Source organism: Mytilus californianus, unplaced genomic scaffold (genome assembly GCF_021869535.1).
Source record: "Mytilus californianus isolate M0D057914Y unplaced genomic scaffold, xbMytCali1.0.p SCAF_26, whole genome shotgun sequence".
NCBI lineage: Eukaryota > Metazoa > Mollusca > Bivalvia > Mytilida > Mytilidae > Mytilus > Mytilus californianus.
The window spans coordinates 2,649,236-2,668,153 of NW_026262675.1; the positions used below are offsets into that span (position 1 = coordinate 2,649,236).

The window sequence follows — 18,918 nt, forward strand, 5'->3', positions numbered from 1 at the left end:
CTACAGTTAGTATTTGTAAATGAATTAATTTTTAATTTTATACTCAAGATTCAATTTTTAAATATTGGCAGTACCGAATAATATATCCAAATGATAACGGGAAAAAATAATGGACAGTACAACAGAACACAACAACCACCAACACCCGATCCATCTGAAAAATTGACATACAAACAAAAAACAGCAATGAAAAACACATAGTCCAGATAGTCTGCTTATCTAGACCATGTGTCGTTAAAGTCAAACACGCAACAAAATACCTGCACATTTTTACCTTCACCTGAACAAACGCCGCATAAATTTGAAATAAGGGTCATGCCAATACATAAAACATGTAAAAGAGGACCTACACACAAAATCGACGGAAAATTATAGGTGTGCATTGATTTACACCAATTCAATCCTCGCATAGAGAAGGACTCATATCCACTTTCATGAATCGATAAACATAATAATAATAGTGAAATATGGAAATATTTAAAAAAAAATCACCAATACACATCAGTAGACTCATCTGTGTAATATATAATTCTTATATAATTTGATCCATAATTATACGTGTGGTTGCAAAAATCACTATAGAGTTACACATTATTAAATTATTAAACATAAAGCTTCCGCCAGCTTTTGATCACAAATGCAAGGCACGGAAAGAAAATGTCCATTAAATGAAATCAATATTTAGTTAAAATCATTTTTAATGAAACTGTTTAATATAACACCGATTGACAATTCTTGTATGAAGGCAATGAACAATAAAGCTTTACTTCATTTAAATTCCAGTTAATTCCTTTAAATTGATTTTACTTCGTCATAATTATTGACGCAGAATGTAGAATAAAAACTAATCGAATGCTTTATCAGTCCCATTTTTAATACTAATCGTCGTTTCGAAAACGACAGAAAAGGTTTTTGGAGTTCAGAGTAAATAAACTTTAACCCTTAACAAATGCGAACTTTAATATATTCCATTTGATCCAATAGTGAAGATAAATGTTCAGTAGGGCTAATTCAACTTACGTACATAATGTATCTGGGCGACGTTCGATCGGAATAAACATATATATACAAACGACCTGATTTAAATGTTTCATTTAAACTTTTTAATAGGGATAGATATATGAGGAGTGGAAGGCCATACTCATTACACGCAAAGGATCGTGTCACCACAAGATAAATATAATAACATGGTATTCATTTAAAAAAGACTTACCGTTTGTCTAACAAAGCAACTGTAACTTTTAAATGTAAATATGAAATTTGGAATGAAGTTGTTGTTTGTATAAGGAATTAACAGCAGACTAGAATTAATCTACAACTTCTGTGTTGTCAAACCATTTGGAAAGGAATATATCACCATGTTCATTATAGTTAAGTATGGACATAATGAAACATTATTGTGCAATCCTATGTGTGCTATTGTCAATCTACTGAACAGTATAAAGAAGAGAGCCGGATATGGCAACTCCAATGTAATTGTTGATTTATCAGACGAAACAGGTATTGTTTTATTTACATGTACATACTGCTATCCATGTATTTCGTTTTTGTAACAGCTAAATCATATACTTGTTGTCCGAGGTTGTATGGGTCGAAGGATAATATGAGCGTAAATGGTTTATGATTAGTATCCTTAGCTATAAATGTACATGCCTTAATATTTCAGTTGTCATAGAGGGGAATATAATTTCGTCTGTATTTGAAAAGTCCAACGTCTATTGATGGCACATAATAAGATTAAAGTTTCCTTATTCTCAACGCCACATAAGGACATAACGGTCTGATGAGATGTTGGAACCCTTTTGAAAGTCAGTTGTCGACTATTATGATTTTGAGATGTAGGTGTTGGTTTACGTCCTATGTAATACCTGGTACCATTTCACTCACATATATTAGTTTTATGTAAAAAAAATCATAGCTGGGACTTTTACACTAACATATATAAGTCCTAGATAATACTGATTGGAGTACAAGTACATTAAAAACTTTGGCCAGCTTTTGTAGAATTTGTTTGAAAACAGTTTTTTTCCTGAGCTGACTGCAAAATCTTAATATTTGGTTTCATTTGTCTCTTCTGTATAGATTAGAAAATCATGTTTTAGATATTGTATACTTGATTTTCGTCAAAACCTGAAAATTCTGTTTCAAACACTTACAATTGTTTTTTTAATATAATACAAGTGTGGACACAGATTAATGTGGATAGTATGTTTGGATGTTTGACAGTGTTTTATATGACAAAAGGAGTTCTATGTTTTTCCTATATGGTGTTATTAACTGTGTTGCACAATGACAACCAACCTGAGCATGAGGAGTGTTGTTTATTTAATATTTAGATTTTATGTTCAAGAGGGCATGGAAGAGACACTAATTGCATTAATGACCAAATGATTATGATAGAATATTTTCCACATCTTTGATTTTGGATAAATTTTGTAGCTAGGAGAGCAACACATAATAGGTTCATTTTTTCATGTGATTTTTTTTTAAATGGGAGATGATATCTGAGAACATGAATCAGGAGGCTGTAATTCAGTGGTTGTCGTTTGTCTATGTGTTACATAATATTTGTTTTTCGTTTATTTTGTGTAAATAAATAACATAAATGACTGCGTTATGGGCTTTGCTCATTGTTGAAAGCTGTACGGTGACCCGTAGTTGTTAATTTCTGTGTCATTTTGGTCTGTTGTGGAGAATTGTCTCATTGGCAATCATACCACATCTTTTTTATATGTATTTGCTCACTATTTGTATGGTTCTATTTATATTACTTTGTGGTGGATTGTCAGTATCCTTAGTAAAATATTTTGTTTAAATGTCGAAATTGTTTCTCAGATTAGAAGACATTTATTGGTTTTTAGTAATGAAAATGCCTGACATGATGCTTGGGGCTAGATGAGCTAGAAAGTAAACTTCTGTGTTGTTTTTTATCAATTCTTTGATAACAGCTCCTCCAAAGCTGGCTTAAGCAAAAAAAAGTTTTGACCAATATGAAAACGATATCAACAAAAAAAATGTGGATAGTGTCCACATGTGGACACAGATGATGCCCCCGCTTGCATATCATATAGTTATAAAGGGACATAACTGAAGAACGGTAAAAGTGACACTACCCAAATTTGAACTTGATCTGAGTTTTGTGGTAATAAGCATTGTGTGTAAGTCTCATAACATTTGGTTGAGGCTAACTTAAGTAGAGAACAGAAACTAAAAATTCAGCAATTTTTCTATTTGTAATGATGCATAACTCTAGAACGGTTGTGTATAAGTTTTACAACATTTGGATGAGACAAACTAAAAAATTCAGCAATTTTTATGTTTATAATGGGACATAACTCTAGAATGGTAAAAGTGTTGCCACCTAATTTCGTACTTAATCTGTATTATGTAGTAATTAGCATTGTGTATAAGTTTCATAACATTTGGTTGAGGCAAACTCAAGTTAGAGAACTGAAACAAAAAAAATGTACTTGATCTTTACTGAGTTTTGTTGGAATGAATATTGTGTATAGGTTTCACAATCTTTGGCTGGGGAAAACTTCAGTTACAGAATGGAAACTAAAAAATTTTACAATCTTTCTATTTATAAAGGGGCATAACTCAATAATGGTTAAAGTGACACTACCCAAATTCAACTTGATCTGTGTTTTATCAGTGGTAGTCAAAATTAAACATTGCATTGTATAAAGCATTGATTGTAGTTGATTCAACTATAATCATGGTCAAAGGAAGATAACTCCAATTTTAAAAATATATTATATAAACTTGATATTTAGAAGAAAATAAAAATTTTGCAATTTTTCCTTTTATAAAGGGGCATAACTCTAGATCGGTTAAAGTGACACCACCAAAATTCAAACTTGATCTGTGTTTTGTGGTAATAAGCATTGTGTATAAGTTTCATAACATTTGGTTGAGGCAAACTTAAGTTAGAGAACGGAAACTAAAAATTATGCAATATTTCCTTTTATAAAGGGGCATAACTCTAGATCGGTTAAAGTGACGCCACCAAAATTCAAACTTGATCTGTGTTTTGTGGTAATAAGCATTGTGTATAAGTTTCATTACATTTGGTTGAGGCAAACTCAAGTTAGAGAACGGAAACCAATTTCGGGACGTACGTACGTACGTACGTACGTACAGACGGACAAGGGTAAAACTTAATGCCCCCTCCGGTACGGCGGGGGCATAAAAAAACCTTTGTGAGCATGCTTCAAAGACTCATAACTGCTCCAAAAGTAATCTGATAGAATTTCAAGCATGTCAAGTGGGTATTATGAAAATCTACTTAATATGTCTAAATATCAAAAAAGTTATAGTATTCAATATGAAAAAGGTATTGCAAAATTATTCTCTTTTCAATTTTTTTTGTTATATGGATACAAATATAAGTGATACCAATACAGTATTTGTTGTGGTATTAAGGTGTAGTAATTAACATTTACTGTAACAATGTTAATTCACACAAATTAAGAAATAAACAAATGAATGAAAAATGTTGAACTTGTACAATGAAATATAGTTTTAGAAATCAATTAGGCCAGATAGGCCTTATAATTTTTTTTTTTCAAGTTTTAAACACACTGAATGACCATTTACACTCAGAACCGAGTCATCATTAGGCAGTACAGATGTATTAAAACAACCTAGCATCATATTGCTAGAAGGGAGTGTAGCATTGTCGGGTAAATTTGTTCTTTTTTTTAAATTTGGTTAAAGGACAAAAAATGTTTGGTTCAAATCATAATAAAATGCTTTTATCTCCTTATTACTTACATTGTACATAGAATGGATACTACCCTGACAAATCCTTGTACATGAGAGTTGTCTGTCAAATCTTTATTTCACAAAGAATGAATTGCATAACAATGAACTGAGCTCAAAGCAAAGCACTTTAATAATACACTTAGACAAAGAGCTCAATCCAGTGATATACTTTGTACTACAGGTCCTTCATGAACATCCTATCCACCAAAACCATATCTCACAAACATGCCATACTACATGTACATGGTTCAATCAGAAGTCCTGAAAAAGATATGAATTTTATTATCATATTTTAATTATACATACACAGGTTAAAAGTTATATACTCCAATGGCAGTCTTTCCTGCTAAAATGTCATGTGTAGAATGTGATATACCATTTTTGGGTCTATATGGGTACTGTGCTTTATATTCATTAGGTCATTTTGACACAACAAAATATATAGAAAATGTTAACTTTGATCTGGAAATTGAGTTCTTTTTTGCAAAATAAACCCACTAAAACTAAACTTTGAATGCAAAAGACCCCTAAATGGCTAACAGATATTGCTATAAAGAATAGTCCATGATGATTATTGTTATTAAAGTTCATGAAATGTACACTGATTCTGTCAGTTGAATGGACTAGAATGAGATAAGTTATATAAACAAAGGTTTTTTCAACAGTTGTGGTGTAAATTAAATCAGTTTTAATTTATGGTTGACATATTAAAGTATATATGTAGACCATTGGCTTTTCAACACATTGATATTTTACAATATCGATTATCTATTTATTGTTATATTGTTGGTATTTTTCACCTTCCTAAAACAGTTTTAACGCAACATGAACGCAAGCTTAATAGATCTTGATAGGGTGTCCACACATATTTTGACGTTGCTGAAAAATTTTGGTTGACATATGTATCCTCTTCTCATCGTTTTTCGTGCTATTAAGAATGCATACTGTCGTCACAATTTCCATTGAAAAGGCATGCATAGTACAAATTCATATGACGAACGAAAACATATGATCTGACCATATACATGTACATGTATGTATAGGTTATCAGCTTTTCTACACATATTAGCCAGTAAGCCGCAATGAACCTATTATGGCGAGTGCGCGCAGCTAATGAGCTAAAATGAATCAAATTGTGTCCTCAGTGGGGGATATTTTAAGGGATCTTATATGAAGAAAACCTAATCATCTGTTTATCGTTCTATTACTGGCTTTTTCACCTCCCTAACTTGGCCCAAGACAGTTTTTACAGACGAAAGCAAGCTTGATAACTACTCCTCACACACATGTATAGATTATCGGCTTTTCTACATGAGTCATGAATATCGTAAAATGTTAGCCAGTGAGCAGGCCCGCAATGAACCTTTTTAGCGAGTGAGCCCAGCTAATGAGCTAAAATGAATCAAATTGTGTACTCAGTCACAGTTGGTGATATTTTAAGGTATCTACACAAAGAAAACCTGCTTATATAAATCTCAGTGGCGGATCCACAACTTTTCCTAAAAGGGGGTGGCCGCTGACTGACCTAAGGGTTACCCACTCCCGTCATGCTTCCCCAGTGGCTGATCCGGGGGGACGGTTCCGAGGGTTGGAACCCCCCTTTTTTTGGACGATCAATACATTTGAATGGGGAAACATAGTTGGAACCCCCCCCCCCCCACCCTTTGTCCCGAGTTGGGAACCCCCCTTTTATAAAATGGCTGGATCCGCCCCTGTTTCCCTATAAAATCAACCAAATTTTCCCCACCCCCTGGATCCGTCTATGTAACTGTTTATCGTTCTGCGTAATACTGGCTTTTTCACCTCCGTTACTTGGCCCTAGACAGTTGCTTATCTGTTTATCGTTCTGTCACTGGCTATTTTTAGACTAGAGACTTCATGTGTACAAACCTGACGTCAAACTCGTGTACTATAAAAGAAGAGACAAATAATTTCACATTAAATCCTGTAACATTACATCTTAAGATAATTACAACCCAAAGTAAATTATATTACGATGTCAATGGACTAAATTCCCGCGCAAATGTCATCACTGGGATAGACCAAAACGAATTTTAGGTTTATGTATCATTCACATTCCGATCAATTTACTCAGTTAAATAAAATATATGTTTTAACTTTTTTTATATTGGTTTTGAATTTAGTTAATCTATCAGAAAAAAGGATTTATTTCTCGCAGATAGCCCTCAATACTATACACCAACTCGACACTAAAGCTATAAAACCCAAAAACATAATAGTATATGGAATCGTCCAAACGGATTACCTAATATTGATATAGGTGAAATATGTAGATTCAGAATTGTGTACACAGAAATAAGATCAGAAATAAAGCCCTATGTAAGGTGAAAACAATAACACAACTGTATAAAATCATTGTTTATTAAATTTGCTTGATTAGAACCATGAAGTTAAAATCTATAACGATTACGTTTATCCTGTCAACCCCTTTTCTTCATTGCATCAAGGCTTCCGTTGCTTTACATCGAGCAGCAATTCAACCAATCGGGGAATGTTAAGTTGGGACATACCTCTATTTTTGGAAGCGTGATCTTTACATCGAGGCTTGCGTTGCTTTACACCGAGGCCACAGTAGTTCGACCAATCGGGGAAATTTTATTTGGGGCATGTGACCTATTGAACTGCAGGTTTTATAATATTTTAATCGAAATTGTATAGTATCACCTCTATATGCATTACCTTGTATATTACATGTACATTGAACTTAAACATATGTGGTCATTGTCAAAGTTAATTTTGTCAGTTATAATTTACACATTTACTGAAACATGCCAGAGAAGTGCATGTACACACTTTAGAATTTGATCCGCAGACTGGGAAATCCAACCTTTTTTATGAATAAAATCCCACAACTCTGAAACTATAAAACCTTAACTTTATAAAATTGAAAGGGAGCTTGCATCAATAGATATAAACAATTAACCAAAGTTTCATGACAGCAGAGTTCGCGAAAATGGTCGGTCCTGTCGGTCAAAATGAGGCTCGGACCAGTATTTTGAAGGCTAGTGCTGGTCCTGATGACCGATGTAAAAACGGCCGTTGTAGTGCATATTTCGCCACTTTTTTACTTCGGTTATTAGATTTACCGCAACTGTTTCCAGTAAGTGTTTACATTAGTTATAAGATGTACGCGCTGCCAATTTCTGGTACTGGTTTATGGATTTTTTATAAACAAACCAAAGCGGCGATCTACACGTGGCCTACTAAATTTGTTCATAGAGCCATCGCTGGCAAACAATCAGCGATTGAACCCAACTATGAAGCAAACTAATACTGTAACAGCCGTGAAAGTGATTCAGATGATGAAATGGATAGTGAAGATGACTTTAATTAAGAACAATCAGAAGACCTGAACTGGTCCTTCATTGTTAATTTGCCTGTGGGTGCGAAGAAGAAAACTAATATTAATAAAGTTATTTTTCGATAAAATATGTTATTAATTTTATTTCAGGATAAAATTGACAGATTTTGTAGGACTGACAAATAATCATGCTTTGTCGGTCCCATGGCCGACGGACCAAAATAAGTTTTCGCGAACTTTGAATTGACAAATGACAACTGCTTAAAGCATTTTCGAGTAAATGCCCGAAAACATGGAAATCCCCCTTTTTGAATGAATAAAACCCCTTACATTGTGACTGGATAATGTAAAATCTAAAATTCCAAAACAATTTTAAGGGAGCTCACATCAATACACGAATACAATCCCATATAACTCTGAAACGGGAAACCTAAAATGTATAAAATAATCAATTCACAACAATTTCATGCAAATTGGCGAAAGCTTTGAACAGTTAGTGAACAAAGCATTTTTAGAGTTAATGGGCGTTAACATGAAAATCCCCCTTTTTTAATGAATAAAACCTCACATTTTGAAAACGTAAATTTTAAAATTCCTAAAATCTAAAAGGGAGCTCAGACCAGTAGATATAATCAATTCACCAGAGTTTCATGCAAATTGGTAAAAATATTACGGAGTTAGTGAACAGCATGCTAAAAACAGACAGATCAGGGCAGACAAACGGACAAAGGCATACCATAATATTTCTCATGAACAGGCGTATGAAAACTGCAGGGTACCATTCCAGGCCAACACCCTCTGAAGGAAACACTATAAGGGAGCTTCCTTTCCATTTTTATGGGGGAAAAGGGGGGGGGGGAGGCTAGGATAAAAAAATTTGTCCTACATTTTTTTTCAGTTGAGTTGTAATCTGTCCTGCCTTTTTATTTTTCACTGTTTTTGGTCCTCCCTTTTTTTCTATTAGTTTATCCCGACTTGTTTTTACATAAATTGTCATCCTGCCTTTTTTTTTTTTTTTTACATATTGTCTCATCCTGCCTTTTTTTTTTACTAAAGAATTCACCTCCTGCCTTTTTTCAAATTTCATCCCAGGAACCCCCCCCCCCCCCCCCTAAAAACCAAATGGTAGCTCCCTAAGTTAGCATGTCAACATTATAATTTACAGTTTACTTTTCCATTGCTTTCAATTTAAGATTAGGGCATTTTTGTCATTGGAATTGAGTTTTGTAGTCAGAGATTACTCTGACCTCCAACGACTGTTTTGCCACACCAACTGTGGCAGTGATTCTTCAGCTCGTCCCATGTCAGATAGATGATATTTGCCAGTCCAAAGTGGATGCGCTGCTTGATTGTTTCTGGAGGTGACTGATCCATATTAATCAAGCCTCAATTTGTTCATTTTTCTCTTCATTTAAGTAAATTTATTCGACCTGCCACTAATAATTTTTTCATATTTGGACTGTTTTCACATTGACACATCAATACTGGCATTTTAACTTTCACTTAACAGATTGTGACATGACCAACAAAAAAAGTAATTTACAATGCATTATGGGAGCTGATTTATGCAAATGACACATATTCAATAGGAAAACATAATCTAACACCTCATTCATTTATGATGCAAAAAAGCTGAATGGCCGAGTGTGTTCAATTTGAAAATACGAGTTAAAATGCCAGAAATGCAAACCAGACGTTCGACGTCAGAGTAATCTTAGACTGAGTATGAGTTTTGGGCAATTTGAAGGGGGTGGGGGGTTCAACTTCAAGGGAAGCAAATGCTTTTTATATTATGCTTGTTTCAAAAATTAAGGAAAAATTACACAGAGAGTTGAGTAATTCTTTTCAGAATGACTAATGTAGACTTACCTTCTAATTCTATAAAAAAAAATCACAACTACTGCAACTACTGAACAGGAACAATGGTACTTTGTCTATGACTATGAAACTACATTATGAGTATGACATCTGATCTGCAAAACTTACAAACAGACATAGAAATATCATCAAATAGTGAAATATAAGATTGATTGCACCTCGTATAGATAGTTCCGACACGTGTTACATGGGGAGCCCGTTTGTTTACAAATAATAATGTCACGTGATCACGCACTGACGTCACAAATTTTAATCGTCCGCCATTATTCTCATTACATAATTACTGTTATTAAACAATTCACAAATGCATAACCCATTTATCTTGCGGACATGCAATGGGAATGTGCACGGTTATCAAAAACTACAAAAATATTGCATGTACAGTTAATAAAGAAGTTATTTCATCAAATAGATAAGATTTTCACTCATGACACAAATCGACTGGGTTGCATGTCATCGGGGATAATATTGATAAATGGGATTAAATTGACCGTCAAGAAGGTCTAAAGAACCACCTCTGGAGAACCTTAACATTAATACTTACCAAAATTTCTCTACACTAAACGCTATTTTCTATTGGAAAATTTCAGAAAGATGCTGACAACTTATTTGGTGACACAGATTATTTTCTTGTTTTAGCGCGAAATATATTCTTACTCTTAATGCTTGACGTAACAAAATTTGTGTAGAATTATATTTAACTAAAGCTCAGCGTAAATATGCAGAAGCATGACAATACATTAATGATAAAATGTGTTAATATTTCTGTAAAAGAATATAATGTTACTTTCCCAGTATACTTCACTTAGAATTACATTTGAGCGCAAGAAAGTCTCCTTGTGAATCGGCCCGGGGTCGAAGTTCAACATATCAACGGAAATTTTTGCGTGTGCTTGCGTTGCTTTAGATCAAGGACACAGCTTTTCAACCAATCGGGGAATGTTTACTTGGGGCATACATCTATTTTTACTGCAGGTTTTGACATGTTTAAATCGCGATTATAGAAAAATGGAATGTTGTTGGTAGATACAAAACAGAAAATGATGAACACTTTTAGCAAAAGATAAATTGAATCGGGGGTCTGTGTATTCACATTATTTGTACAACTCTCCTTACTCTTGGGAAGCGTGTGCTTTACATCGAGGCTTGCGTTGCTTTACATCGAGGCTTACATCGACGCAAAAGTAGTTCGACCAATCGGGGAATGTTTATTTGGGGCATACATCTATTTTTACTGCAGATTTTGGCAAGTTTTAATCGAAATTAGAGAAAAATGGAATGATGTTGGGAGATATAAAACAGAAAATGATAAATATTTTTAGCAAAAGATGAATTGGATCGGGGTTCTGTGTAATCACATTATTTGTACAACTCTCCTTACTGATGGCAAAAAATGGAATTTCCGTGACCTAAATGGTTCGCGAAAATTAATATTTTTATATATATATAGTAATAATATTGCAAGTTAGACTGCGATTTATCTGACATTTTCAGCTCAGCTCTCTACCCTTGTATATCATAAAACCGGGTATTAAACAAACTGAAGTAGATGTATTAAGTGCAATACTAATATTTTATCTCGGTAAGAAGTTGGGAATGTGTCAAAAGGCTATCAGTTCAACTACTGATAAGCCTATTGCAATTTAAATGTACTTTTGTTTTAAAAGGCGACCCCGGGTGGTGGCCGATATTGATTTGTAGTTAGCTTGGTGTCATGTTTCATAATTTGGAATTTTTTCATTGATGTAAAATGTAGGAGGCCATGCAACAAAAGAAACATGACGGTGCATTTATTGGTTAAATTTGGTGTTCATCATGATATTGTAGTCTCACTGTTTGGCAGTCATCGAACATTTTCTCTTCCATATGAAACAAAATTATATTGTGGTCAAGTTATCATCGTACTGATGATTCACAATCTTTAAACGCCTCACATTTGTTCTGATGAAAATACAATAATGAGCAAGGATAACTATATTTTTTCTTATTTATACATGTTAAAACATACTTTGGTCAAATTGTTTTATAAAAAGACCATAAACCCACTTATTCATGGTATGGTATCAATATTTCTGACCTGACACTACGTACTTTTTATTGCTTAATTCTTTAGAATTTAATATGCAATGTTTCGGGTTCTTTCGGGAATAATCCCAGGTAAACCCTCATCAGAGGCCGACCTTTATATATTTATTTTATATCTAGTATAGTAGATAGATGTGTGTCTGTTTCATAACAGTTTTTTTTCAAATTTACTACACGTGCATATAGGTCTACGTTGTAGCTAGTCTTTTTACAGACTAAAGAAACTGACCAAGTAGATCAGCACCTTTGGTTAATTATTCATATATATAATGAAAAGACTTATTGTCTTTATTCTCGTAATCTAATCTATCATAAATCTACACGAGATCTAATAGAGATAGTAGTTATCAGTGCTATACTGTTGAATTCACACTAGACTGTCGTGTATGTTTTAACACCTATTTGATAATATATAAATGTCTCCATGTTTAACAATTGAAGAGGTTTGTGTAGATACCATGTCGGGTCTATGCATGAATATAACAGGAACCATTCTGTTTTCCCTTGTACGTGATCTCTTAAAATAAATCGGCATCACGTCTTTTTACATCTGTTTCACAGTATAATGATTGTATACTAAAGCCTCCCGTGGTGGGGTATTGTGAATCAATGTCTTCGGCTTAATGATTAATTATCATGTTGCCAATATTCTTATTGTTTTTTAAACCAATATCTGTATTGGATTTAGATAGTTTTTTTTTTTATTTAGTTTTTTTTTGGCAATCGGATCTTTCCGAATTATATACCAAATTTTGTTATTACCGTGTTAAGATATTCAAGATATTTCTGCCACTTGTTTTCTACTATTTGGTTTCTTTCGAAGTTGCTATCTGCATCTATCCTAACTTAGCCTAACTGTTTTGTTAGGGAGAAATCCGCACGACATTTACACTTTAGACCGTATTTATACGTTTATCTTATAAGTACATGTTGCTATTGTTTCTAAGAATTCTCGTACCTTCAGAAGGAATGAAAACAATGTACTGTTTCAAATAGTTGTTCACTTTGTTCACCTTCTTCATTAAATATATTAAATCCATCAATTCTCATTCTTTAGTGGAATTTAATATTATTTTCGTAGGGTATTTCTCTGTTTTATGTCTATAATTATGGTTAATTATAGCAATATCAGATATTTCCAGGGAGGCAACTCTGCCCATTGAAACGCCAACGATCCGTTGCTAGTATAATAGTATAACTTTCGTTGTTCATTGACAATCATATTTATTTGTTATTAGTTTCCATGTAACCTTCAACGGCTTGACATAATAATTATTATCGATATTAGTTGCTTAACGTCCTGTTGCCAATATTTCATGTATGTTTAGGACTGTGATATAGTGATGACATAAGGTTGTTTGCTAGTATAATAGTATAACTTCCATAGTTCGTTGACAATCATATTAGTTGTAGTTAGTTTCCATGCTACCTTCTAAGGTTTGACATGATACAGCGATAAATTAACGATTTTTGGTTGCTTAGCATCCAGTGGCAAATATTTCATGTATGTTAAGGAATATGATATGGTGATGACATAAGATTGTTTGCTAGTATAATAGTATAACTTCCATAGTTCATTGACAATCATATTAATTTGTAGTTAGTTTCCATGCTACCTTGTAAGGTTTGACATGATATAGCGATAAATTAAAGATTGTTAGTTGCTAAGCATCCAGTGGCAAATATTTCATGTATGTTTAGGACTATGATATAGTGATGACATAAGGTTGTTTGCTAGTATAATAGTACAACTTCCATAGTTCCTTGACAATCATATGAGTTTGTAGTAAGTAAGTAAGTTTTCATGCTACCTTCTAAGGTTAAAACAACCACCATAATAAATCAAAACATAAAATGAATACGAGTGGTGATTCTGTTTTTGTGCAAATTATGTAGGGGAGCAGGTACATAGCTTTTACTTTTGATAAAACATTAATAACTAAAATGGGTCTCTGAAGCAAATGAAAAGAAATGGTAACACAAAGAGCTCGAAAATGTAATGACTCTTGCCCATTTTTGTCGAGCCTTCGACTTTTGTCGAAAAAGCGAGACATAGCGATCCTACATCCCGTCGTCGGCGTCGTCGTCGTTGTTGTCGTCGTTGTTGTCGTCGTCGGCGGCGTCCACAAATATTCACTCTGTGGTTAAAGTTTTTGAAATTTTAATAACTTTCTTAAACTATCCTGGATTTCTACCAAATTTGGACAGAAGCTTATTTATGATCATAAGATAATATTCAAAGTAAATTTTGTAAAAAAAAAAGGCCATTTTTTTCCGTATTTAACTTATAAATGGACTTGGTTTTTCTGCCAGGAAACATTACATTCACACTGTGGTTAAAGTTTTTGAAATTTTAATAACTTTCTTAAACTATGCTGGATTTTTACCAAACATGGACAGAAGCTACTTACAATCAAAAGATAGTATAGAGAGGAATATTTTTATTAATTTTTTCCTCATTTTTGTTGAGCGATTAACAGCAAAAGTAGGCGAGACACTGGGTTCCGCGGAACCCTTACAAATTTTATCACTTATGAGCTAGTTCGCTCTCACAGTTTCTTGTTGTTGTTTGTACTTTTGCTCGATAAAGTCCAAATTAAAAAATCAAACAAGAATACATACTGTAATTAACAAACAGTGAATCTTATTTCGAACAACAATGATTGAAATGTCAATTTTGTTCATTAAAAAGAGTTTCCATTTTTTATTCAGTAATGTGATGTTTGATATTATCTAAGCACATAGACATTATTTCAATCATAAAACTATTCAGGACCTTACATTAATCATTCTTAGATCATTTATGATTAAAATTCTTCATTTCACAAACACTGACACAAAATTATCTTATGTTAGGATGACTTCTAGTGAAGCAAGTCTAAGTTATTGAATTTGTTTAGAACCCAACGTTGACATTCTGTCAAATATTACCTAGGTCTACGAATTGAAGAATATTAATTGGTCCAATAAGCAGGTTATTTTCTCAATCTGACGTGGGTAATATATATTTTCTTTCAAGCTATTCACTCCTTCTCGAAAGTGGACTTTTAAAACATATTACGTGGTATTTAAAATAATATAAGTGTCATGCCATTAGCTTTTGTATACTTATTTAACTTTTCACCATACCGTCAACTTATTTTTCATCGATTAGAATGTAGTGATTGTCCCTACATATTATTTAGCCGAGTCCTTATTCAACGACTGGATTTAATTGCTTAAAGTAGTCCTAGTACTCAAGTTATCAAAGCATATACAATTGTATTGTTATGAACACTTTTAAGAATAATAATAGATGAAAAAGATAACAGAAATTACTAAAATATTAGACAGCACAACGACCAAAGTCAAACACGAACACCCAACTCCTTGAGCCCAACTCCTTTAAAAGACAAATCGACATACATAGACGAAAACAACAGACAGCACTATTTGTTTCATAATCAGACTCTCGTTTATAGTGTGACTCTGTTAAGTGAAAATGGTGACATTACAAAAAATATATTAACGAATTGGCGTAAGACAGTTAGTTCCTTTTGGTGACTTGTTAAAGTTTTCGACATTACTATATACAAAAAAGAGCGTGCATGGATACAAACTACTATATTATTAAAGTGTACCATTGTATGTATCAACATCCCTGATATTAACTGTTTTCTCTGTAGTTATCTCTATCAGTTCCTGTCATTCTAAAATGAATGACCTACGGTCACAATTGTCCTCTTTAAACAATTTTGTCATATTCATTTTTTTTTATATGTGTCGAAGAACATATAGTTCGCGTACTTATCGTGGTCTTTCCGATCAAACTTGCTAATGACTAAATTATCTAATACCTGTCTGACATAACGGAAGAAAAGAAGTGTTGAATCATAAACATTAAATCGATTGATTGATAACGATTTGACCCAGCGTCAGTACACATGGGCAATGCCGCGGTGAGAACAACTATTATTCAAATGACGCTTGTATAATCTTTACTGGCAGACACCGACAATACCAAGGTGCATGCATGAAAATATGTAGATGCCACTCGCCTAAAATTAACTAAAACATATGGTGTGCCTATAAACAATGCAACACTGTATCTTGTATTTTTCAGGTCTTGTGAAGGAATTAGATCTACACAAGTACGACAGTGCAACGAAATATTTGAATTCGCACGAAACTTACATTTTAGTACAGAAAGAACAACTACAAGACAACTTATCGGTTGATTCTGGTTCTCCAATTGATTCGAAGAATTATCAATACACTCCTTTATTAGAACAATACGAAAACTTGTTTCCAAACTTTAAAGTACATGTAGACCATATAGCGACACCTAAAATTAAAAAACGAGGTGGAAAATCCCCAAGTCCAGCCGGCAGGTTTACGTCAAAACCGAAGAAAACCACAGAATCGGGAACATCAAAAAAGACGAGTGGAAAAAAGAAGTGAAATTAGTATTTTGTGCAATCGGCCTGGTAGTACAATCCTACATTTTAGATTTTATATATCTACAAATATTGATCGAACTTTAACTAGTATACTTAACAGAAACCTAATTTCAAGTAATGTATCAATTTTATTTTTCTAGTGTTTAAAATTACAAAGAAAACAAAGAAGTTTGAGAATATAATTGACGATAGTTTCCTGACAAAAAATGACGTATAGCTAATTACATGTAATTGTGACACTAGGTTTTACTAGTATGAACATTTTAGTTAAAACTTTCTGACCACCATAATGAAATGGGATTCTAAAACTTTGATGAAGTTGTTGGGTTTATTGTTTTATGAGCATATGTGCCCCTTCACAAAAATATATTGTTACACATTGTTAACACCTGTACATTAACATACATGTTGTATGTTTGACGTGTCTAATAATTCCCTAAAGAATAATGCATGCCGATATCTGTTCACGTAGACACATACAATGGAAGGAAACAAAACTCCAAACGGACCAAGATCAGGTGCATCAAAAGGTAAAGTGTCTTCTGTTCATGAATGCACCGAAATAGAAAACTTTTTCTTCAACTAGTATATGACCTCACATTGTACAAAAGCGACTATAAAAGTTACGAAATACACGATGACAAGCATTTTCCATTAAATATCAAGAAAACATGGTTTTATTGCTGAGACAGGTAGATAGCCTTAATCTTTTAATTAAGATCAACGAACAGTAAATGGGCAAATGGGCAATGTCACAGATTTTTCTAAAATTTTGCATACAAATCTGGCTCGTTAAACTATAACTGAAAATCGAAAAAATAATGCATTTACCTCTTTTATTATCTGAATTATTACTGATTGAAAGCACATGAAATCAGCGAAAAACCTTCTCAAATTTGTCCTAAGATCATCAAATCTCTTACTTCTTACTGTAATACATAGATTTTTATAAATTTCCGTTTTAATGATATAAAATAATCATATGGTCACCGACTTTGTTTTTGTCTGATAATCAATCTGTTACTAGTTGGTAGTGAAAAACGTTAAAAATTAACGTTTTACGGCCTGCAACGCGATGACTAAAATACGTTTCGACGTTTTGTGGTATTTTTCCACATAGAACACCACTTTGACTGATGTATACCGTAAAATTGAAGTCGTTGACCCTATCATTATTTTACATCATCAAAACGGAAATTTATGTATCAACAACATATAGTTTTTTTAAGAAAAATCTATGTATTAGAATTAAGAGATTTGATGATTTAAAGACAAATTTAAGGTTTTTCGCCTATTTTATGTGCTTTCTATACAAATGTTCACCTTTTTAGAAAGAATTCAATCAGTAATATTTCAGATGATAAAGGAGATACATGCAATATCTTTTCGATTTGCAGTTATAGTTCAACGAGCCAGAGTTGTATGCAAAAATTTTACCAAAATCTGTGACATAGCCCATTTAGCTTAACTTGACCTTAATAAACTCACACTGACTCTGTAAGATTAAAGCGACTTAAGGATAGAACTTTCTATATGGATGTTTCTTTTCTTTTGTTTACATTCCAGTTCATATTAGCTACTTGTGGACAATTATGCCGGTAAGTATTCACTTTATGAAAATAAACCCAGCAACATTAACCCAATAGTCACTATCCACATTGAACTGTGTCCACACTTGCTTAACAAAAATACGTTTTCTTTTTTTACCTGGACCATGATTACCAATCCCTTTTTTTTTAAAGAAAGAATTTACAGATGGTCTACAGATATTTTAGTCAGTTCAAATGAAGAAAAGGAGTACAGGCGATTCAAATTGTATCTGTTTCACTCGCAGGGTAAATCATCAGGAGGTAGTTTTAACCTAATGGAATTAAAAAGATTTTTCAACAATTTTACATACATCCATAAAATTCAGACACATATTGCTCTTGAAGGTTATATCGATAATTTCGATTCAATAGTCATTTTTAGACGTTTTGTAAAAAAAAAGCACAGAAAGACACCCATAACCAGAGACATATATTAATAATTGTATTATATGTCTAGAGATAACTAAATGAAAGACCAAATATCGCTTGACATCCGATTGAATATTAATGTGGGTTAAGAATATCCTTCCTTCTCTTTCATTTTTTGATATTTATTTGGATAGATATTAAAAATTTGTTAAAATATCTCGAACATGTAGCTCTCTGAGTCAACTTTCAGCATGTTTAACATAATCACATTGTAAGTATGACACAATGTTGTTTAAACCTTGAAATAATTGTTATGCTGATAATTTCACTAAAGCTGACTAGAAAGTGTCCCTCGTGTGAAATAAATAAAGGGGATATTGACCCCATCTCTGTTGCAATTGACCAGTTAAAATAACAAATGAATCTTGCCATCCTTCGTTTTTTCATTTTTGTTTTACCGGAACAGACC

At 33.0% G+C, this 18,918-nt stretch overlaps 1 protein-coding gene across 1 annotated transcript; it reads left to right on the forward strand.

Moving 5' to 3' along the window:
- The first annotated feature begins 904 nt into the window (after positions 1–904).
- Positions 905–16,805, forward strand: LOC127732685 (uncharacterized protein CXorf65-like). The gene is made up of 2 exons (XM_052241853.1): positions 905–1,500; positions 16,155–16,805. The coding sequence occupies exons 1-2, from the start codon at positions 1,359–1,361 to the stop codon at positions 16,490–16,492; spliced, it is 480 nt and encodes a 159-aa protein (XP_052097813.1). The 5' UTR covers positions 905–1,358; the 3' UTR covers positions 16,493–16,805.
- The last annotated feature ends 2,113 nt before the right edge of the window (positions 16,806–18,918 follow it).

Excerpts from the sequence above, each read along its gene's own strand:
- LOC127732685 (XM_052241853.1), top strand. The coding sequence starts at position 1,359 with ATGTTCATTATAGTTAAGTATGGACATAATGAAACATTATTGTGCAAT. Across the intron at positions 1,501-16,154 it reads TGATTTATCAGACGAAACAG|GTCTTGTGAAGGAATTAGAT; the intron begins GTATTGTTTTAT and ends TGTATTTTTCAG.